This window comes from Eptatretus burgeri, chromosome 24, assembly GCF_056783735.1.
Source record: "Eptatretus burgeri isolate ZD-2024b chromosome 24, Ebu_testis_v1, whole genome shotgun sequence".
NCBI classification, from domain to species: Eukaryota; Metazoa; Chordata; class Myxini; order Myxiniformes; family Myxinidae; genus Eptatretus; species Eptatretus burgeri.
In genome coordinates, this window is record NC_140984.1 from 256157 (window position 1) to 277080 (window position 20924).

The 20924-nt window shown below is 43.3% G+C and overlaps 1 protein-coding gene and 2 long non-coding RNA genes across 5 annotated transcripts in view; 2 read left to right on the forward strand and 1 right to left on the reverse strand.

The window, feature by feature from the left end:
• The window catches only part of LOC147007808 (uncharacterized), a 151267-nt gene that overhangs the window by 122763 nt on the left and 7580 nt on the right, over positions 1 to 20924 (reverse strand). The gene's annotated exons all lie outside the window — the stretch shown is intronic.
• On the forward strand, positions 1724 to 17668 carry LOC147007815 (serine/threonine-protein kinase MARK2-like). The gene is made up of 12 exons (XM_085866250.1): positions 1724 to 1824; positions 2983 to 3093; positions 3188 to 3244; positions 4068 to 4120; positions 4636 to 4742; positions 6723 to 6809; positions 7587 to 7628; positions 7874 to 7922; positions 8480 to 8551; positions 9737 to 9807; positions 9927 to 9983; positions 17192 to 17668. The coding sequence occupies exons 1-12, from the start codon at positions 1724 to 1726 to the stop codon at positions 17576 to 17578; spliced, it is 1194 nt and encodes a 397-aa protein (XP_085722376.1). The 3' UTR covers positions 17579 to 17668.
• Positions 18216 to 19403, forward strand: LOC147007816 (uncharacterized). Its single transcript, XR_015053867.1, has 3 exons — positions 18216 to 18341; positions 18507 to 18559; positions 19044 to 19403. It is a non-coding gene; the product is annotated as an uncharacterized LOC147007816 (long non-coding RNA).

The following is a 20924-nucleotide window of genomic DNA, read 5'->3' on the forward strand; positions in this document are numbered from 1 at the left end:
TTAAAATATATATATATTTTTTTTTTTATCATTTTTTCCAAAGCACTTGTTCTCTCGTGATCTCAAAGGAAGGCTGAGATATCGCCCGGACAAACAAACAAGAAGGCGTCAGGCGGTCAGGCCTGACAGGTGTGACGAAAATCATGCAAATGACGTCACTGTCACCTCGACCTTTGACATATATAGTCAGAAAACATTGACAGCCTCACTTTTGTCCTTCAGAATCCTCTGGTAAAGTTTTACGTCCCTACATACGCACATACAAACGAGACAGACAACAAGAAAGATGTCGCACACAGCGCGCGACACTTTTAAAATCCATCAAATTTGACCCTAAACACAATTGGTGGTTGAATTGAATGACCAAATATGGAAGTGCTCTTCAAATCCCAAGTCAACGAGATGAAAACCGATTTTTTTTTTTTAATAAATACGGACGATGTCCACTTTTTCTGGCTTACGTTGACCTGTTGGCCGATGTTGACCTCAAGAAACACTTGCTCGTTGAATGTCAATGACCCGACGTACGAATCCTGTTCAAATTTCCAGTCGAATGGGATGAAAAGTGACAATTTTAGAAGTTCTGACAACAACACTTCCTGATGCTCAGAGATGACACCTGTGGGAGAGACTGATGACAGGGAGCACGTGTGTGTGATTACCTATACAGGTGAAGGGAACCCAATCAACATGGCTGTGACTGTCTCGATAAAACCTCGACGTCAAACTTTTTACAAACCACAACAACAATGTGTTTACGAAGCACAACAACATCATGGACATCCCCCAAATTATGTGTTTACGATCACTCGGCTTGTTCAACGCTGGTTTGTACCGACCAGGTGGAAGCAAGTCCCATTTACTAAAAAAAAAAAAACTTAATCCTATTATGTGTGCGGGTCGGTCATGTGGGCACAAGAACTGGTAACTGTGACGTCACAATCGAGTGTAATTGTGCGAAACGCTCTGTTCGACGTGTACCTCCTGGCGGTGTCGATTCGGACTTTATTGACTTGAAGATGAATCTGTTTGCGCCGGAAACACAACGAAGGTTCGTCACGTGGTTTCGTTTTCACAACATCAAATGAACTTTGATCATTTCACATGAACTTTGATCATTTAAACCTGATTTATCCACCTTGCCTGTGAAACACCGCCATGGCAGTTTACAGCCGCCTCGGGATTCGAACCCAGGCTGGACAGCGAAGAGGCGAGTGTGCTTATCCGGCTGGTCCTCTCTGGGATTCCATGTACATTGTGGCAGGTAACCATACAGGTATCATCAAAGGTCACCTGAACACCTGGGTGACCCCCGGCTCCCCCCCCCCATCCCGCTCGTTTGTCCCGACGACCTGGTACAGGTTCCATTGATCCAGACAAAAGAAAGACAAACAAATGGACACGTGATCAGATGTTCCCGCGACCCGCCATTTCTGAAGATGACATTTTCAGCCTTTAGTTGTTCACGATGAAGAAGAACAGATTGATTTGAAGTTTAATCGAAGAATCCATTTTGTGAATATTTTACAAGTTCACACAAGGGGGTCATGGATTCACCTTGAGGTGTGCACGCTCACCTTGAGGTGTGCACGCTCACCTCTGGGCCGTCTAGCCCGGGTTAGAATCCCGACCCACCGGTAAACAAGGTCTAAAGTGTTGAAGGGATCTGAAGGGGTCGGTCTTACTGGTCTGAAGAAGAGTGTTGTTTTCCAGGAAAATAAAGATGAACGAGTCTCCTGGTTCACAAGACTTTGATGTGAACCGGTCACCACCACATTCTGCACCACCAAAGAAAAGGAAAACTACTCTTTGGGAACGTCTAAAGTAAATTTTTTTTTTTTTATTATCTCCCTCCGCACTTTTTAAAAACTTCTTTTTGGAAATATCAAGTTGAGAAAATGTACAAGAAATTGACTTTTCAATCTTTTTCATCTTAGGTCCTTGTTCAGGAGAAAAAACAATGGGAAGTGTTGTGATGACGTTTCACATCCCGTGTAAGTATGATAAAATCTTGGCCATCAAAAGCCAATCGAGTTGTTGAATTGTCCTTGGACAGCAAGGCGTCTGTTGCAGTGAGTGGCCTTCTGGGAGTTATTTAATTTCTTCCAGACAATGGGGGCTCCGCTTCTCAGTCGCCGGCAGCAAGGCGTCCTTCTCTACAGAAGCCGGGTAGTTCCATTTAAACATTGGAGATACCTGTCTTGGTTGTATGTATTTCGGTGAGATAAAAGCACAGAAGATTTAGAAAGATGCAATTCTACTTTAACTGGAATATTCATCTATATCACTATGGAGGTCAAAAGACTGTCGGGAAGGGAGAATTTCCTGACAGTCATTTGACTCCAGTGCAAAAGTAAGACAAAATTTAATACTGTGTTCAATTTTAAAAAGTACCAACAACAAGAAGTGAATATAATTGAGAATAAATTAATATAATTATTTTTTTTTTCTTCCACACAACCAACACACACACACACACAAACACGTGGAAGCCATTTCCTCCACGCGTCTGCTCTTCGTGGACACCAACGTTATTTAAATTAATCAGTTGATTGTTCTCTGCTCTGTCCGACCGACCGATCATCCGTCCATGTATGTTTGTGTGCGTGATCTTTTCAAAAACCGTTCAACATTCAGCTCTCATATTGCAGATATCTATTCGTCGTGACGTCATCTCAACCTGATTAAATCACGGCTGTGATTGGCTAAATTATGTAACCATGGCAACCTACTCAGTAACTTAGTTTGTGTGCGTGATATTAAAAAAAAAATTGTTCAAGATTTAACTTTCAGATGTCACAGATGTTTTCTTCGTCCCACCCAAAAGGAGGGGGCCCTCGAGTATCAGCTCCCTGTTTTTGTTTTGTGCGGTGTTTGGTGGTGGCGGCATTGTTGTGTCAGTTGTTGAAATACAGAATGTGTATGATATCCGGTTTGGCATATTTGTCGCAATTTGTGGATTTAAATGCTGTTGTTTTCCAGGAAAGCAAAGACGAACGAGTCTCCTGGTTCACAAGACTTTGATGTGAAGCAGTTACCACCACATTCTCCACCACCAAAGAAAAAGAAAACTACTCTTTGTGAACGTCTAAAGTAAATATATTTTATTTTCTCCCTCTACACTTTTTGAAAAAACTTATTTTTGGAAATGTACAAGAAATTGACTTTTCAATCTTTTTCATCTTAGGTCCTTGTTCAGGAGAAAAAAGAAAGGGAAGTGTTGTGATGACGTTTCACATACGACGTAAGTAAGAGAAAATCTCCCTTCGGGATGTCGTGGCATGGATTGTGATCGGAATAGAAATCGTTATTCCTTCAAAGGAATTGAAGTTAAACTTGTCGTATTTCACGTCATCTTCCATCTTCCTGGAACTCAGCTCACATCATCTTTGCCAGCCGATCTCGCTCATTGGAAATGACGCGAGACAAAATCTCTCTCGCTTCGCCACAAAGTTGCGCCGCATGCTTTGGTTTGAACCTCTGCTTAAAATTAATGGAATTAAACATTTTCTTACGCAGATTTTAACATCATTGTCATCCGTCGTATCGAGTTGTTGAAACTTTCTTTGTTATGGCAGGAATTTATCATTTGTTCAGGGAGCCTGCGATAGCTCGCTCACTCATCGCGAAGGACACCGTGGGGTCTTTAACGTCCACCGACTAATGTCAGCAGACTGTTTAATGGTAAATCGAGGGACGGCACACACACTGATGACTCGCCCTGCCTGTCAAACACCGCGATGACAGTTTATATCTGGGTCGGGACTGATCGGAGGCGAGTGTGGAAGCTTGGGACACCAAAGGGAAGGGAAAGTGAGGTGTTGGTGATGTTCACACCCACTTCACCACGTGACATGTCTTCGCTTCGTTATAAACTGTGTGTGAAGATACTCTTCGAAGGGTCGCACTCCAGGAGTGTTGTTTGCTGTCTGAATGTTTGAAAACACATCGAGAACCGATGCAGTCTGATTCTCACCGACCCGACTACATTTTTATTCTGACATTGTTTCTGATTTTTAACTTTTTTAACTCCAGCTTTAAAAAAAAAATGTTTCTAATTTTTGCAGGAATCCTGAGCCTCCAATGACAAAACAACCTCTTGAGGAAGAGCTGCAAGCTGGTGAGTTTTGAAAATGAATCTTTTCTTAAAATGGATTCGTTATATCTGTTCGTTTGGGTGTTTCAGCACTTGTTGGAGGAAATACCTGAAAATGGTGGTTGTTTTATTCATTTTTCACTGTGCTGGTGGTGGCTGCTTGTTCCTCATGACAATGACACGAACGACTTTTGTCTCACTGCAGCAACTATTCCCGTGAGTGCAAAACATATTGTTTTGATCCTCCATTAATGCCATAGCAGTGTTAGAACAACGTTTTACCCCTCTCTGTTCATCCATCCGTCCATCCCGCACTCCTCGGCCTCCAAGGCACCACCAACCTCTGTTTCCAACCAACACGCACACGCGCACACACACACACACACACACACACACACACACACACACACACACACACACACACACACACACACACACACACACACACACACACACACCTCAACACGGTGGTATTCTGTCCATTGATATTTTTCTGTTACGATATCTATTTTATCTTGATTTTTTCTTCATCTTTCCAGGTTTGCTTCACAGTAAAAGAAAGGATGATGAGAGTGACAGCAGTGTCGATGTTGAGGGTGATGACATCAAGATGAAGAAGGATGAGAAATTTGAGGAGCATCAAGTGGTAAGCAAGATATTGGATTCCCGACGTTGGGGTGAAAAGTAACAAACGAGTCCACTGAAATCGATGCCACGATTTCTCAAATCACACATTCAATCACAAATTTGTCATCTTATTGAAGATATTGTTGCGGTTGTGGGGGTAGATGGAGGAATTTATTTGGGAATTTAGCGTTGAGTAGAGTAGTTTGGTCCGTGGACGTGTAGGAGGCATCTCGATGGAATTAAGTAGGGAAATTGTGAGCTTAAGTGTTACTTGTCACCACACGTGAAATTGGTGCTCTGTTAATTAGCTCGGGTTTCAGAATAAGCTTGCTCATTATGTTATTGCCCTCTGTGATTTTTCCTTATGTTTTCATGTTTCATTTATTAATTAAATTCATTAAATTATATAATTTATTTTTATATAATTTATATAATAAAAAAATTTTTATATAATTTTAATATAATTTTATATAATTAAATTTATATAATTTTTATATAATTTTATATAATTAATTAAATTATATAATTTTATTTATTATTTAAATTTTATTATTTAAATCCTTTTCATGAAATATGTTCATTTTAATCAACTGTATCTGTGGTGTGGTTCGAGTATAACCCCTCCTTGTGCTGTCCTGGTGCAGCGCCCCCTGCGCTGTGCTCCTCTGCCCTCCGCCATTGCACCATGCCCTTCCAGCACGTGTGATAATCTCCAAGGATCGACGTGTTCCCCTCCTTTTCATTCGGAACCGCTCGGCCGTCCGGGGGATGGCAGTGTTAACCGCCCATCATCACAGATCGGGTTGGGGGATTCACCTTGGCTGCCACCCCCACAACAATATGTCCCCATATTATTTAATATATTATACTGTAGTTATTATTGACTGATGGAGAAGAAATTCTGAGGTCATCCTGTACACTTGAGTCATTTATTCAACATACAAACAACATTAACAAATACAAACAAATAAATACATATGCGCATATGGAGGATCTGAACAAATAAAACAGTCTCCCTCTGGATCTCATGAAATACATAGAGACTTTTAGTTCTTTGTCTTGTGTTCAGTGAGACACAGCTCTTTGTCGTTTTCAACGCTGGCGCCACAGTTTGTCAGGTCAATGTGTTTCCAGGTGGAAATCATTTTCAGCTTTTGTGCAGCAATCAGCCAATTTTCGAAGGATTGTAGCAAATATATTCAAGACCAGATGTGCAAAATCTCTCCCAGCAGAGAATGACGTCAAAACTGAAATCCTTTGGGTACATTGATGGATCACAAACAATTTATGGTGTGGAAGGGGAAAAGTTCAATCCGCTTCTCAACAGACGAGGGAATTATATATAATATAAAGCAATCAGAGTTCAGTGAATACATCTGGACATTTTCCTGATACTAACATTCCAGTTTTGTTGAAATAACATTCTTCTATCAAGCTCGCTGGTACCTTGTAGCTATCATTTCATAAAATCACTTAGTAAGTAAAATATATGTATAAATAATTATTTATATTTATGTAAATTATAGATTATAATATATAATTATATTATACATTTATATAAATTATAGATTTTAATTATAGATTATAATCGGCAATTCTTTTGTACTGAATTCAAGCTTATTTGAAAGGTCGACCTGCTGATCATATCTTTACCAGACAGGTCGATCATCTTTCAATACAGAGGAAAGATATGATAATGTTCATTAAAATTAAAAATGGATACATGTTCGTCAAGCACAAAGCATCGTACAATATTTGAGTACATTTTCCACTTCAGATTTAATACGTTTATTTCAATATCAAGTTTAGTTTAATTACATTTTATTATCGTTTTTATCACCCTCAAACCCATTATGTCAATCTCGGAGAAATTGCATCGACACTGATAATACGATTGTTGAGTTTATGTGAAATAATAATAATTTAATAATTAATCGCTGTATTATTTCTCTTACATTCCAAAAGCGTTGTTGTGGATCTCTGTTTGTGCCTTTGTCAGATCGGGAACTGGGAGGTCATCGATAAAATTGGAGAAGGAGGCCTTGGATTGGTTTACAAAGCAAAGAACATCAAATCTGCAGTGGAGGTACAAGCTTGTGGTGCACTTAATGTCTTCCTTTCACTTTACGGGAGCTGAAACAGCTCCTGGGAGAGCTCGCTGGAACACAGTGGAGGGACACTATGGAGGGACGCGTGGAATAAAGGGACAGGGAGATTCTCCTGCATCTGAATTCGTCAACTTTGATGTCGAGATGAAAGATGCTTTTTCTTTAGACTTACAGGCCTCGTGTCATGTCGTTCCTGCAGAAGATTCCATCATAGATGTCGGTCGAGCACCTACCTCCGCGAGGCAGAACGGTTTACGGTTTGGACACCAGTGATAGGCCGGATCTGGATTCAAACCTGGACCAAAATCGAATCGGCTTGTTCTTCTCACCAAACCAACTCATCCACCAAGTTTCGTCGTAACTCCATCACAACTTTTTGAGATGTTGTTTGATGCAGCGTTTTTGGCCCTATAATCTCAATTACAAGGAATTTCAAGGAAATTTTTGCACAGGAGGAGGCCATTCGGCCCACCATGCCTGCACTACACCAATAGCAGATTTAATAAATCCGTCAATGGTGAAGAATCACTGGATATCTCGTAAACCAGAAACGGATCGTCACCAAAATCGAACCAATTAGTCCCAGTCATGCACCCAACTTGTGCACCAAGTTTCATTAAAAAAACGTCCACAACTCTTTGAAATATCCTGCTCACAGACAGATAAAACAAAGAAGAAGTCAATCAGATGAAAATTGAGGATTTTGAAAATGTGACCGAAGTTGTTATGATATGACCTTTTGTTGTCTCTTTCAGGTTGCTTTGAAGAAGGCAAAATATTTGAAGGATTCCAATAAAGTAAGTTTGTGTGAATGTGGAGATAACTGTGTTTTAATTACTGAACTAATCGTTTAATTTGTCTCTGAACTGTCCTGATGTAAACCTTTGTCTGTGATGGGTCTTTGTCTTTTGGCCCCTGAGGCTGTGAAACCCTCTTTGTGAGTCACAGCTTTGTGGTTACAGCTCTGGGGTTCGTTCACCTTTATACTGGTTATAGAATGAATTTGTTTAATTTTATTTTCTTGCTTTTATTCTTTTTGCAGCTCTGGGATGAAGCTGTCAAAATTGTGGCACTTAATCATCCAAACATTGGTAAGTGTGGATTTCACTGAAACTTATCACGGTGTGAGTAAAACAACTTACAGATTGTGTGTTTCTGTGACATGGATTTATCAGTCATCACTCAACTATTAACTTTTCTGAAACTCAATCAAACCAGAGTTCAGGTTTGCAAAACACCCTTTTGGATCCGTCTCTTGAAACTGCGTCATGGGACGTCGGGGCCGCTGAAGCAGCTTTCTGAGAAAGGGCTACACTGGGAAGTTTGCCATTTCCTTCTGAGCAGTAGTTTGTAATTTGTAGTTTGTAATTTGCTCAGGATGCCGGCCGACTCTTTGAGAAGAAGACCGTGGGATCCTTAACATCCACTAACTTCTGTGGACAGACGGGACGGTGGTTTGACGTCCATCTGAGGGACGGCACACACACACACACCGAACCACCCTGCCTGTGACACACGATGTTGATGACTTGCCATTGGAAGGGTCACACGGAATTTGCATGTTCATCATGTTGTTTCATGGTGTTTGACTTTGGGTGGGTTTCTTATGCCATCTTCACTTGTGCTCCGCTGTCTTGTTTCCCGACAGTGAAGTTGTTTGAAGTAATTGAAACTCCGAACTCTAAACAAGTGGTCCTCGTGATGGAGTCTGTGGCTGGAGGTGAGGGTGCTGAAGTCATTCTGCTGAAATTCTACTGTTTGTGGACATCAAGTTCACTTTTACTTGAGCACTAAAATAATTTAGTTATGGTAATTCGTAAAACGTGAATTGTTGGGACTTTTTAGTGGCTCGACAAAAAGAGCAAGAAAGATAACATTGGCATCTTGTTACAATTGTGGGGGTCGATGGAAGAAATTAAGAGGGAATATAGCATTGTGTCGAGTTGCTTGGTCCGTGGACGTGTAGGACGCATTTTGATGTAAATAGGGAACCTGTAAGCTTAAGTGTTACGTGTCACCACACGAGGGGTGGTGCGGTGTTACTTAGAATGTTACTTACACTGGAGCTTTGAGCCTTGATGTGGAGTGTCGCTCACGGATTACCTGGCGTGCATTCGTCCCGCTACGAGAGAAGCACCTCGATTCCAGTTCCACAAGGATCAGGTCTGGGCCAAGCTGAGTGCAGGAATAGTTGAAAAGGAAGGTTTTTCTTTTGATGTTGTGTCCCCTTTAGCTGCATTTGAATCTCACCTGTTCACCACCACCTCTTATTTTCCCCCATCCAAAACCGCGATCTTTTCTACCCCCGTTAATCCACCCCAAACCCACCTCCTCCAAATCCCTTCATGAAAGTCCCCGTGGTGTCCATCTTGTATTCCCCGTGTTCCGCGCCCCATCCCTCTCCCTTCCACAGATCTCCTCCTCATGTTTCTGTTCCCCACTCAATTTTCGTCTTATTGACTTGAAATTTTAACAAGATTTGCACATCAGGTCAATTAATTCAACCACTAATTATTTTTAAGGTCAAAAGCTCAACATAGGCCTGATTTCTCAAATTAAGATTGCGCCAAAATCTCCACAAATCATGATATCTGAAAAAGTTGTGGACGAGTGATGACAAAACGAGGTGGATGAGTTGGTCAGGTGACTCGAACAAGCCGATTCGATTTTGGTTCGGATCGAGCCCATCGGTGGGAATACAAAAGGTGAACTGTTCAACCTGGCGGAGGTACGCGCTCCACCGAGTGCCGTTCTACTTTGTTCTGTTTTCCCAAGTGTCGCTCTATGAATGATTTTTCATTGTTTTGTTCATCGTTCCTTCACTTTTTCATTCCTCTACTCGTGTTTTCTCAAAAATGAACAATCTCATTGCTTTGCCCTTGATGTTTGTTTTCCATGTGTGCAGGTTCACTCCTTCACCAACTTGCTTGCCGGAAGACATTTTCTTTAGTTGATGGGTGGCTTGTCATGAAGCAGGTGAGATGACAGAGCTTTCAGCCTCAGTGTGATGTTGATGTGTTTTGAAACTCCAAATTGCACAACGTTAACAATCACAATCTGTCTCCATGATTTAATGTTTTATCTCTTCCTTCCAGATGGTTTCTGCTTTTGCGTATATTCACAGCAAGAACATTGTGCACAGGGATATCAAGGTAAGCCACTTTTTTTTAACAGCTTGTCGAGGCTCATATGAGAGCTAACACACAACGCACAGCAAGGGGGGCATGAGACAAGAGGGGCGGTAGTGGGAGGGACAAAATAGTGGGGAACAGAGACATCAGGAGATCTGTGGAAGGGAGAGGGATTTGGCAGGGAACACGGGGTATACAAGAAGGACACCAAAGGGAGTTTCAGGAAGGAAAGCAGGGAATTTGGAGGAGGTGGGTTTGAGGTGGATTAACGGGGATTAACGAGGATTTGGATGGGGGATGATAAGAGGTGATGGTGAACAGCTGTTTTGAAAGCCTGGAGGGAAGAATGGGAAAGAATAGAGTGAGGAAGTTTATTCCAAAGAAGGGAAAAAGAGGAATGAAAGAGTGAAGGTGAGCAGTGATTCGTGATTTTGGTAGTTTTACCAGAAGGGGGTTGTTGACGGACCTTGAGCGCCCTGCGGAAATGTGGTGGGGACAAATCACAGAGAGAGCAGGGGGGGCAAGACTGGAGAGGACACGGTAGAAGACAGAAAGACCACCGACCTGCCTGCGGTGAGAGAGTGACAGGCCCAAAGACTCAGCCTCATTACGGGAGATGTCAATGATCCGAAATGCCTCGGTTTCCACAGCGTGAAGCCAAGAAAATTGAGAGGCAGGAGCACCAGCCCAGAGGGGAGAGCAGTACTCCATCAGGCTGCGGACGAAAGCTTTGTAAGTGGTCAGGAGCTCAGGAGTGCCGAGGAGCGACTTTGCACGACGGAGAATTCCCAGTCAGCGACTGGCTTTGGAGGCGAGGTTGGAAATGTGGCTTTCCCAGGAAAGATCATGACAGATCATGAGACGCAGAAGCTTGAAAGAAAGGTCTTCTTCCAGAGGATTGTTGAGAATGTTGATGGGGGGGGTTCCAAACGGTCCTTTCGGAGAGACATAGTGAGAGTGTGAGATTTGTCTGGATTGAAAGACATGTTCCACGTGTTGGACCAGTTTGTGATTTTATCCAGATCTGTAGTGAGCGAAGAAGCTGCTGCTTGCCGGTCTGAGGGATGGCAGATGGTACGGCAGAGGGTGGAGTCGTCAGCAAAGAGAAATAGAGGATTTTCCAGAGTCGGAGAGATCATTGATGAAAACCAGAAAAAGAACAGGGCCCAGAACGCTACCTTGAGGATCTCCAGCCTGGACGGGAAGAGGAGATGAGAGAATTCCATTGAGAGCTCCGCGGTGGCTGTGACAGAGAGTCAGGAAGTCTGCGAGCCATGAGTGGAGATGGCCTTGAATACCATAGGAAGAGAGTTTGGTGAGTAGTGCAGGGTGCCAGACTGTGTCAAAAGCACGTGATATGTCAAGGGATACGGCTCTGATTTCATGTCTGGCATTGAGGACCTCCATCCATTGTTAGGAGAGCAGAAGCAGCATATCCAGGGTAGAGTGACCTGGTCTGAAACCAAATTGATGATCAGAAATCAAGCCATTGGAGAAGAGGAAGGATTTAATGTCTGAAGCGACGATGGATTCCATAACCTTGCTGATGATTGGGAGAAGGCTGATTGGTCTGTAGTTACAGGGATCTGTTTTTGCACCTTTTTTATGCAGGGCAGTGATGTTAGCAGATTTCCAAGCAGATGGCAGATGACCTTGAGAAAATGAGAGGGTGAATAGAACAGAGAGAGAGAGAGTGAGCACGAGCAGAAGAGCAGGTTTTGAGGACACGTGGGCTGATGCCGTCTGGACCGGTTGCAGAATCTGACTCGAGGTTTGAAAGCAAGCTCTCCACCTTGTCAGGAGAAAAGGACACAGAGTCCAGGGACAGTTGGGTGTGACTGGGTAAGGTGGGTACAGAAAGTGATGGGTTTTGGAAACAAGATTTCGATGCAGACATCGAGTTTTGGCATTCAGCCTTTTCATGTGCGGTATGAGCAGTGTGGCCATTTGGGGTAAGGGAGGGGATGGCGGGGGGGGGGGAACATACACCAGAAACAGACTTAACTCGACACCTCCAGGATTTTGAGGAGGGAGAGAGGTTTGAGAGTTCAGACATGAGATGAGAAAGATGTTGTTTTCTGGCTCTCCTGAGGGTAGATACACACTTGTTCCGAGCTTTGTGGAAGGAACTGAGATTGCCCTCAGTTGGGTTTGCTTTCCATGAGGCAAAGGCAAGTTGTTTCAGGACAACTGCCTCGCCACAAGCTTCAGTAAACCAAGGGCGGGAGGAAGGGTAAGACAACTGAACACGAGAGGGGATAAATCTGTGCATGAGGGAGAGCAAGTTTCTATGAAAGAATTCCCAGGATGAGTTGATGTTGGAGAAAGTAGTGATAGGAGACCAGTCTAGAAGTTTGATGGCTGCGTGGAGACCCTGCCAGTCGGCTTGAGTGAAATGCCAGACTCGACGGCGGTGAGGTGGTTCTCTGATAACAGCCAGAGAGATGTCCACTCTGGTCAGATGAACCGATTGGAGCGGAGGAAGAACAGATATTTTCAGGGAAATTTGTCAAAATCAAATCCAGAAGAGATGGAGGACCGTTGGTTGAGATCCGGGTTGGGAAGTTGACCGATTGAGTCAGTCCCAATGAGTCGCAGAAAACTTTTGCTGAGGTGCCATGGCAGGTGAGAGAGATACCCACACCTAGCCAACTGGCATTATGACAATTGAAGTCGCCACATAAGAGGAAGAGAGAGTTCGGATGAGAAGATAGAAGTTGGTCCTTGTTTTCGGATAGTGAGGTGTACATGGAGTCATCACTGTTTGGTGGACGGGACAGTACACATATAAACATGAGGTGGGAGTAGAGGGGAAGCCGTAGCCAGAGGTATTCCTGGGGGTGTGGGGAAGTGAGGAATGGAGTCTTTGATGAAGAGAGCAACTCCTCCACCAGGACGAGACTCAGGTCTGTCATACCAGAGGAGGGAGTAACCGGGGAGAGATACTTGGGAGTCAGAGACGTCTTGGGGTAGGGAAGTTTCTGTGAGGCAGATTATGTCTGGTTTGTCAGTGGCACTTGTGGAACACTGCAATGAAACCATATTTTGTGTTGCACAGCAAGGATGGAATGTTGGTGGGAAGTGGAGAGGGTGGGAAATAATATAATTTATATTGTTGGGTGATAATCAACAAGGGGGGAGGTGGGGTTTGGGGGGCTGTCACATATCCACCCTTTTTGTGCTCATTATACAATTCAATAGACCTCCAAGAAAGCTCGAAAAGATGTCAAAATTAAATTTCCATTTCAATTCGGTTTCAGTCTGTGATAAACAGAACGACTCACTGTCAGAGTGTGTATTTAATTATTTATATCTCTATTCACGGCGACATTGTGAGCGTCGTTCTACAAGGTCAAACTCGTCTTAACAGGATCCACTGATACACGCAATGTTATGGTCACCTGTCCATCAATGCTCTTCCATCTCAACCTTCTCCACCATATTCGAGTTATTAGCTTATGAGAGGTTCTTCTCCACCATACTCGAGTTATTACCGAATGAGAGGTCCTTCTCCACCATATTCGAGTTATTACCGAATGAGAGGTCCTTCTCCACCATATTCGAGTTATTACCTTATGAGAGGTCCTTCTCAACCATATTTGAGTTATTACCTTATGAGAGGTCCTTCTCAACCATATTCGAGTTATTACCTTATGAGAGGTCCTTCTCAACCATATTCGAGTTATTACCGAATGAGAGGTCCTTCTCCACCATATTCGAGTTATTACCGAATGAGAGGTCCTTCTCCACCATATTCGAGTTATTACCGAATGAGAGGTCCTTCTCAACCATATTCGAGTTATTACCTAATGAGAGGTCCTTCTCCACCATATTCGAGTTATTACCGAATGAGAGGTCCTTCTCCACCATATTCGAGTTATTACCTTATGAGAGGTCCTTCTCAACCATATTCGAGTTATTACCTTATGAGAGGTCCTTCTCAACCATATTCGAGTTATTACCGAATGAGAGGTCCTTCTCCACCATATTCGAGTTATTACCGAATGAGAGGTCCTTCTCCACCATATTCGAGTTATTACCGAATGAGAGGTCCTTCTCAACCATATTCGAGTTATTACCTAATGAGAGGTCCTTCTCCACCATATTCGAGTTATTACCGAATGAGAGGTCCTTCTCCACCATATTCGAGTTATTACCTTATGAGAGGTCCTTCTCAACCATATTCGAGTTATTACCTTATGAGAGGTCCTTCTCCACCAGACTCGAGTTATTACCGAATGAGAGGTCCTTCTCCACCATATTCAAGTTATTACCTTATGAGAGGTCCTTCTCAACCCTATTCGAGTTATAACCTAATGAGAGGTCCTTCTCCACCAGACTCGAGTTATGACCGAATGAGAGGTCCTTCTCCACCATATTCGAGTTATTACCGAATGAGAGGTCCTTCTTAACCATATTCGAGTTATTACCGAATGAGAGGTCCTTCTCCACCATATTCGAGTTATTACCGAATGAGAGGTCCTTCTCCACCATATTCAAGTTATTACCTAATGAGAGGTCCTTCTCAACCATATTCGAGATATTACCTAATGAGAGGTCCTTCTCCACCATATTGTAGTTATTACCTTATGAGAGGTCAAACATCACACTCCTCCTCATGCGATTATCCAAAAACTGGATTACAAAGAAATCCTGGAGGAGATCGAGAAAATCCTCACCTGCCCATTCCCTGTTCCTGAACCCAATCTATTCTTGGAAAATTAAAATCGCCCTCAATCAATCCTCTTCCCTGACCACATGCCTTTTGGAATGCTTAATGAACCTTTCTTCCGTCATACCAGGAACCTGATACACGTACCTATAACTCTTCTTCCATCTTTAATATCCATCTACACAGCAGCCTCCACATCAATTCACTCCTTCACATCACCCCCTTTCTCTTGATATAACACGGTATTGTTCTTTACCTCAATTACTGCACCTCCTGCTATTTTCTCTTTCCTATCACACCTCCACATCTTGTTGCCTTCTCGTCCCTTCCTCGAGTTAAACCAAGTCTCACTTCCTGCGACTCCATTGCTCGTACTCTTTACTATCTACTCTCGTTTCGAGCTCCTCCATATTAATGGGTCGTCGATCTAGTCGAATTTTATTATTTTTATTTTTTTTGAGATTTGTTCTACCCTTATTATCAGTATTTAAAATGGCAATTTCAGTTAATACAATGGCGATTTCGATGAAACTTGGTTGGTAGGTTCATACCATGACCTGGTGGTGTGCAAATGAGAACCGTTGCTATGGACACCACCGTTGCCTCGCAACGGGACTTTGAAATTTTAGAAAAATCCTAAAAAAAAATGTTTTCGAAAATCAAAAATCGGGCCACGAGCGACTGTGGGCAGTACATTCAGCCATATTGTCAAAATTTTCCAGCCGGATCCTATGAAAACTGTCGAAGATAGACTTTGAATGAACCCTGGTCGAAAACAATAAAAAAACGAAGTTCGTTATATCTCAGAGACTCTTCTTCTTCTTCTTCTTCTTCTTCTTTCAGCTGCTCCCGTTCAGGGTCGCCACAGCGGATCATGCGTATGATCCGCATCGTGATTTCGCACAGGTTTTACACCGGATGCCCTTCCTGACGCAACCCTGGTCGCCTCTTATGACACAGGGATATGGTACACCTATTTTAACCGGGGTATACACCGGCCCAGTATACTGGTACTCATTTCGCCGACCTCGGAAGGATGACAGGCTGAGTCAACCCCCTGGTGTATTAATTCAGTGGCCCAACGGGGCTTGAACTCAGGACCTTTTGGATCCCAAGCCGCTGCCCTTACCACTGCGCCAACTCCAGGCTCGTTATATCTCAGAGACTATGAGTCAGATATACATGAAACTGGTATGGTAGGTTCATGGTATGTCCGAGTTATGTGTGAGAAAGAACCGTTGCTATGGACCCTTCCGTTGCCTAGCAACGGCCGACTACCCATGTCCGCCTACCGGCTTGTTGTATTAACTTCTGACATTGGAGGAGAATGGTTTTTAAAAAACTTTTCTCTTCCTGGAATTTTTACCTGCAAGGTGTGGCAAGTCCACAAGAGCTGCGCATTGTTGTTGTTGTTCACCTCCGCCATCTTCGAAGATGGATGGAGGTTACTGTTTTCACCCCTTTCTGTTTGTTTGTTTGTGAACAGTATTACGGAAAAACTCCTCGACGGATTTCGACGAAACTTGGTGGGGGGATTAGGTATGGTCCAAGGATCATGCCATTAGATTTTGGACTTGCCCCCCCCCAAAAAAATTGTTGGAGAAAAAAATTTTTTTTTTTTTGCATTTCTACATGTTTTAAGTGATTTCCAACCCCCCCCCCCCGCCAAAAAAAAATGTTGGAGAAAAGAACTATAGCTCCCAGCACTGTTGACATCATATTTAATGAATGAGATATAAGGTTCACTTGAGTGACCCAGCAGTATTGGCGGTGGAGGTTTTGCACTCTCCCGAGTGCTTCCCCTCCAGTTGGTGCTGTTGTTGTTTTGGTTCTTGTTGGTGGCGATTTTTGAAATGTTCACCCATTAGTCGGACAGCTGCCTGACCACGCCCACATTGGTCACTTGACTCCACCCACCATGGCACTCAGGCAGAATTATATGGCTGCCATATTGGTTTTATTTTGGGCCTAACACATTCGGCCTGTTGGCCTTTGCTGACTATACACTGCCCGTTTGGTTTCTATTATGCCTCCGCACCAAGGGTGCCGGAGGCATTATATTTCCAGGTTGTCCATCCGTCCATCTGGATTTTCGTTTTCGCGATAACTCAAGGAGCAAATTGTAGAATTTCATCAAACTTGGTAAAAAGGGAAAGTAAGACAGGGCAATTAAGTGATTAGATTTAGGGCCAGATGTGATGAAGGTCAAGGGTCAAAGGTTAAGGTCAAACTCTGAAATTTTACTCTTTACGCCCCAACTCAAGAAATATTGGACAGAATTTCATCAAACTTGGTATAAAGGTAAAGTTAGACAGGGCAATTAACTGATTAGATTTTGGGCCAGATATGATACAGGTCAAGGGTCAAATATGTCAATACTCAAGTGTTTGTGCGGGAGAGCGGAGGCATACCTGTCGACTGCGCGCAGTCTAATTACTCCAGTTTGTTTTGTTTTTCCTGTCTGCCCCTTCTCATTCAAATTTGGATTTTTATTTTAACACATTTTATGATCAAAGTTTGATGGTTTTTAAGAGAATGATTTGTGTTTGCTCTTCAGCTTGACAACGTGCTTTGCAACAATGAGCTGGCCGTGAAGATCATTGACTTTGGCTGTGCTACATTTTGTAGGCCAGGTGAAAAACTTTATGACGACTGTGGCACACCTGGCTATATGGCTCCAGAGATCTCAATGGATGGCTATTTAGGTCCCCCAGCCGACGTGTGGTCACTGGGCATCCTGTCCGTAAAATTATTTATTGGACTGGAATTGAATGGACCTGACATGAAGAAAGTAAGTATTGTTTATTATGGTGTTATGATCATCATCACAAAGACTTTTCATCATTATTATGTGCTGAGTTGCCTTTTTGAACATGACCTCTCTGATTTTTGTTGTGGGAAGTGCGATGAGAGAACTTGGCAGGAGATAATGGAATGTGAATAACTTGTATGTACAAGTGGATTAAGTTTGTGGAGAGAATCTGCACAGGAGATTGAGAGTGCTGAGAGTGTCAGTGTGTGCTAAGTGAGTGAAGGGGGTATGACTGTGTGGTGTGAAGGGGATGCTGAAGGTGTGGTGAGTGAAGGGAGTGTTGATGGTTTGGTGCTGGGATGTTGTTGTTCGGCTTGTTCAGCAGATACCATCATGGACACATTGCTCACGGCGATGCTTTTGTTGTTAAGATATGTTAGTTTGATGAGTGCGGGTTCTGCTGGGTATTTTGGTTTGGACGTCCTGATCCATTTTCTTCCAGACTGTGCAATGAAACAAATGATTGTTTTATTTATTTAATTTATTAAATTTATTTATGTTTTCCACTAATTTATTTAATAAAACCATAGACTTAATATCCAATGTTTGAGTTGACAGGGTTTGTTTTTCAGCTCATGAAGAAAACTTCTGTATTGTACACCATAATTTATTAATTAATGAGAACGTATTTTATTGCTTTTGAGTCAAGTCTTGGTGATTGCATCAGGGAGTGCTTGATTGGAGTATGTTTCTTATGTAAATGTGAGTGTTCGATTGTGATGATTGGTTCAGATGACGTCACAAACACGTTTGTTTTGATTCTTCACAGGCAAAGTCAGGTTCCGGCAAGTTCTTGGAAGTGTTTTCCAAACTGTCACAATTGGAAAGTGCAAAATTGAGGTTTCTTCTGCATGGGATGATTTGTCATGATCCTCTGTTGAGATTCACCATGGAGGTGAGGGTTGGACACCGTTTTCAAACGTTTGATTTGCATGAACAAGTATGTTCACACGTGCTGGGGTTGCTGACCTCCTGTTTTTGTGGAACAAAACGCTGTTGCTCACTCGTGGACGTGTTTCCTGATTGTGTTTATGTTTGATTCCAACACATTCTTTTGCAGGAGCTTTCAAATCACCCATGGCTCAGACAACGTCCCTCTTTGTAATTTTGAAGGTAAGCAGCCCTCCTCTTGTATTCTTAATATCTTCCGTTAGTATTGTTTGTCCGGAAGATGGAGCCTCATGGAAGAGCATGGTGATGGAGAGCATGAACTGATTATTGGGCAGCAGGGCAACTATTAGACAATATAAACATTAATCCTTTGAACCCTGAGATCCTTGGACTTTTGGTTCCGCCATCCTGGACTCCCGAGAGAAAAATACAACTGCTCAGGTGTATAGAGGTTTGAATATGAGCTGGGAGAACGGCCACGAGGGTTCAAAGGATTAACTTCCGGTTCTGCACCAGAGTGTGTTAGATTTTGGTGGTGCAGTTCTTCTTTCCAGTTTATCAAAGCTCAGTTTTCAGAACAGATCCGTCGTGTCTCTCCATCTTTTTGTCCCTGTGCTGTCATGTTTTTGTGTAATTTTTTTTCAAGTGTTTAACCGAATCATCTTGTGGCGTTTTGTTCCTGTGAATGTCTGGCCTACTCATCAAGGATAAGATGGAGGTTTTTGGATGGGGGATGATCTGAGATGGTGGTGAACAGCAGTCTTGAAGACCTGGAGGGAAGAACGAGATTCAAGAGTGAAGAAGAAGAAAGTGGTGTGGGAGTTGAATTCCTGAGGAAATGGAGCAACAGCTCGGTTGGTATCAATAGGGAGGAGGAAATGCCCAGCTGAGTGACATGAGAAAAATTGCTGTGACGTCACTCGGACCCAGAGGATTCCAGGAAGTGACAGCACCGGAAGTGCTGAACTGAACTGTACAAAAAAAAAGTTTGACTGAACTGTACAAAAAGAACCATCAAGCCTCTGAGTTGACTGAAATTGTTGAGAAAGTTCCTTCTGTAAATTGTTCCCTTCAACAGTGATGGAACTCCACCCCGTGCAAGTCTTAGGTACGTTTGGGCACCTTATCCGAACCTGAACCCAAAGCCCTAACTGAGTTCCCTCTCATAACTTCCCCATACTTGTCCCCTTCTTTTCAGAAAACATTCTCTCTTCAGGTGGAGAAACATTTCACAATCTGTCCTTACTTTCCAGGTGGTTCCAATAATTGACTCCATATCACTGATGCTGAACTCCTGAACTGATGCTGCTGACCCTGAACTCCATTCATTGAAACTTCTTACTTTCCTCTCTGCTCCTCTTTTCTCCATATTTATTTGATGTCTGCCATGATGCAGGCTGATTGCCATCAGATAAATTTCTCCTCACCACGACCTCACCTTTCACCTCTTAAATGTCTGACAATCTTGCCTTACTTTCCAGGGGAATCCAGGAAATGACTCCACAGCTGCTGACCCTGAACTCCAATCATCGAAACTTCTTACTTTCCTCTCTGCCCCTCTTTTCTCGATATTTATTTGATGGCCGCCATGATGCAGGTTGATTGCCATCAGATAAATTTCTCCTCAATATGACCTCACCTTTCACCTCTTAAATGTCTGACTTTCTTGCCCTTCCTTCCAGGTGACTTCATTAAATGATTCAATGACTGCGGACCCTGAACTCCAATCATCCAAGCTTCCGACTTTCCTCTCTGCCCCTCTTTTCAAGATTTTTCTCGATGGAGAACATTCCTCAATTTTCTTGTATATGTGACCAAATTCACCTTCCCAAGTATAAGCTTAAAGTTCACCTTCAATCTTCCTCATATTTTTCTCTTTCAGGTAAATTAAATTAGGTGAATGTTTTGGGTTCATTCTTTCAGATTTTTTCTGCCCTGACGTACCGAAGATTTCCCAGTCATTGCATCGTAGTTCGGAGAGCCGACCTCACATTCTGGTTCAGGAGGTCACGGCTCAAGCCGATGAAGCCTTTGTCGCTCCTGTGTGAAGCGGGGCCATCGCCGTGAAATACAAAACACACAGGAAATGGTGCTCTGTGCTGAGGCGCGGCGGTGATAGTCATTGTTCATCCTCGACTAGGCAAAGATCCCCGGGGGGTGAAACGACGAGTGGGAGTCGGCGATCGACTTTTATGAGGAGGACATCGACAGATTCATCCGGAGTCCAGTGACGGAGCCTCTGACTGTCCCTACTCACCTCACGGCTCGACGACGTCTTGGGATCCCATGGACCCAGCCTGCGGAGCCCAACACCTCGATTTGGCCTGGTCTGGTGAACAAGCCAGGCCTGAACTTGTATACTGGACCTTGTGAGAAACCAGCTGAAACCCACCATCGATCTGACGGTCTTGTGCCGTCGACATTACGCGGGGTCAGAACGCGCTGAGGAGGGCGTGCGCAAGCGGTGCCGGGACAAGAAAGAGTACGACGCCGCCGTCTTGCCACGCGGCGTGCTCGAGCTGGGTGCTCGAATCCGTGGACATCGGCTTGTCACGAGCCGCATTCGGGCCTTTGACACTTTCCTCTC

Bases quoted from the DNA above. Each gene is read 5' to 3' on its own strand.
- LOC147007815 (XM_085866250.1), top strand. From the start codon at position 1,724: ATGAACGAGTCTCCTGGTTCACAAGACTTTGATGTGAACCGGTCACCA. The intron at 1,825-2,982 runs GTAAATTTTTTT...GTTGTTTTCCAG, and splicing joins ACTCTTTGGGAACGTCTAAA to GAAAGCAAAGACGAACGAGT. The intron at 4,121-4,635 runs GTGAGTTTTGAA...TCATCTTTCCAG, and splicing joins TGAGGAAGAGCTGCAAGCTG to GTTTGCTTCACAGTAAAAGA.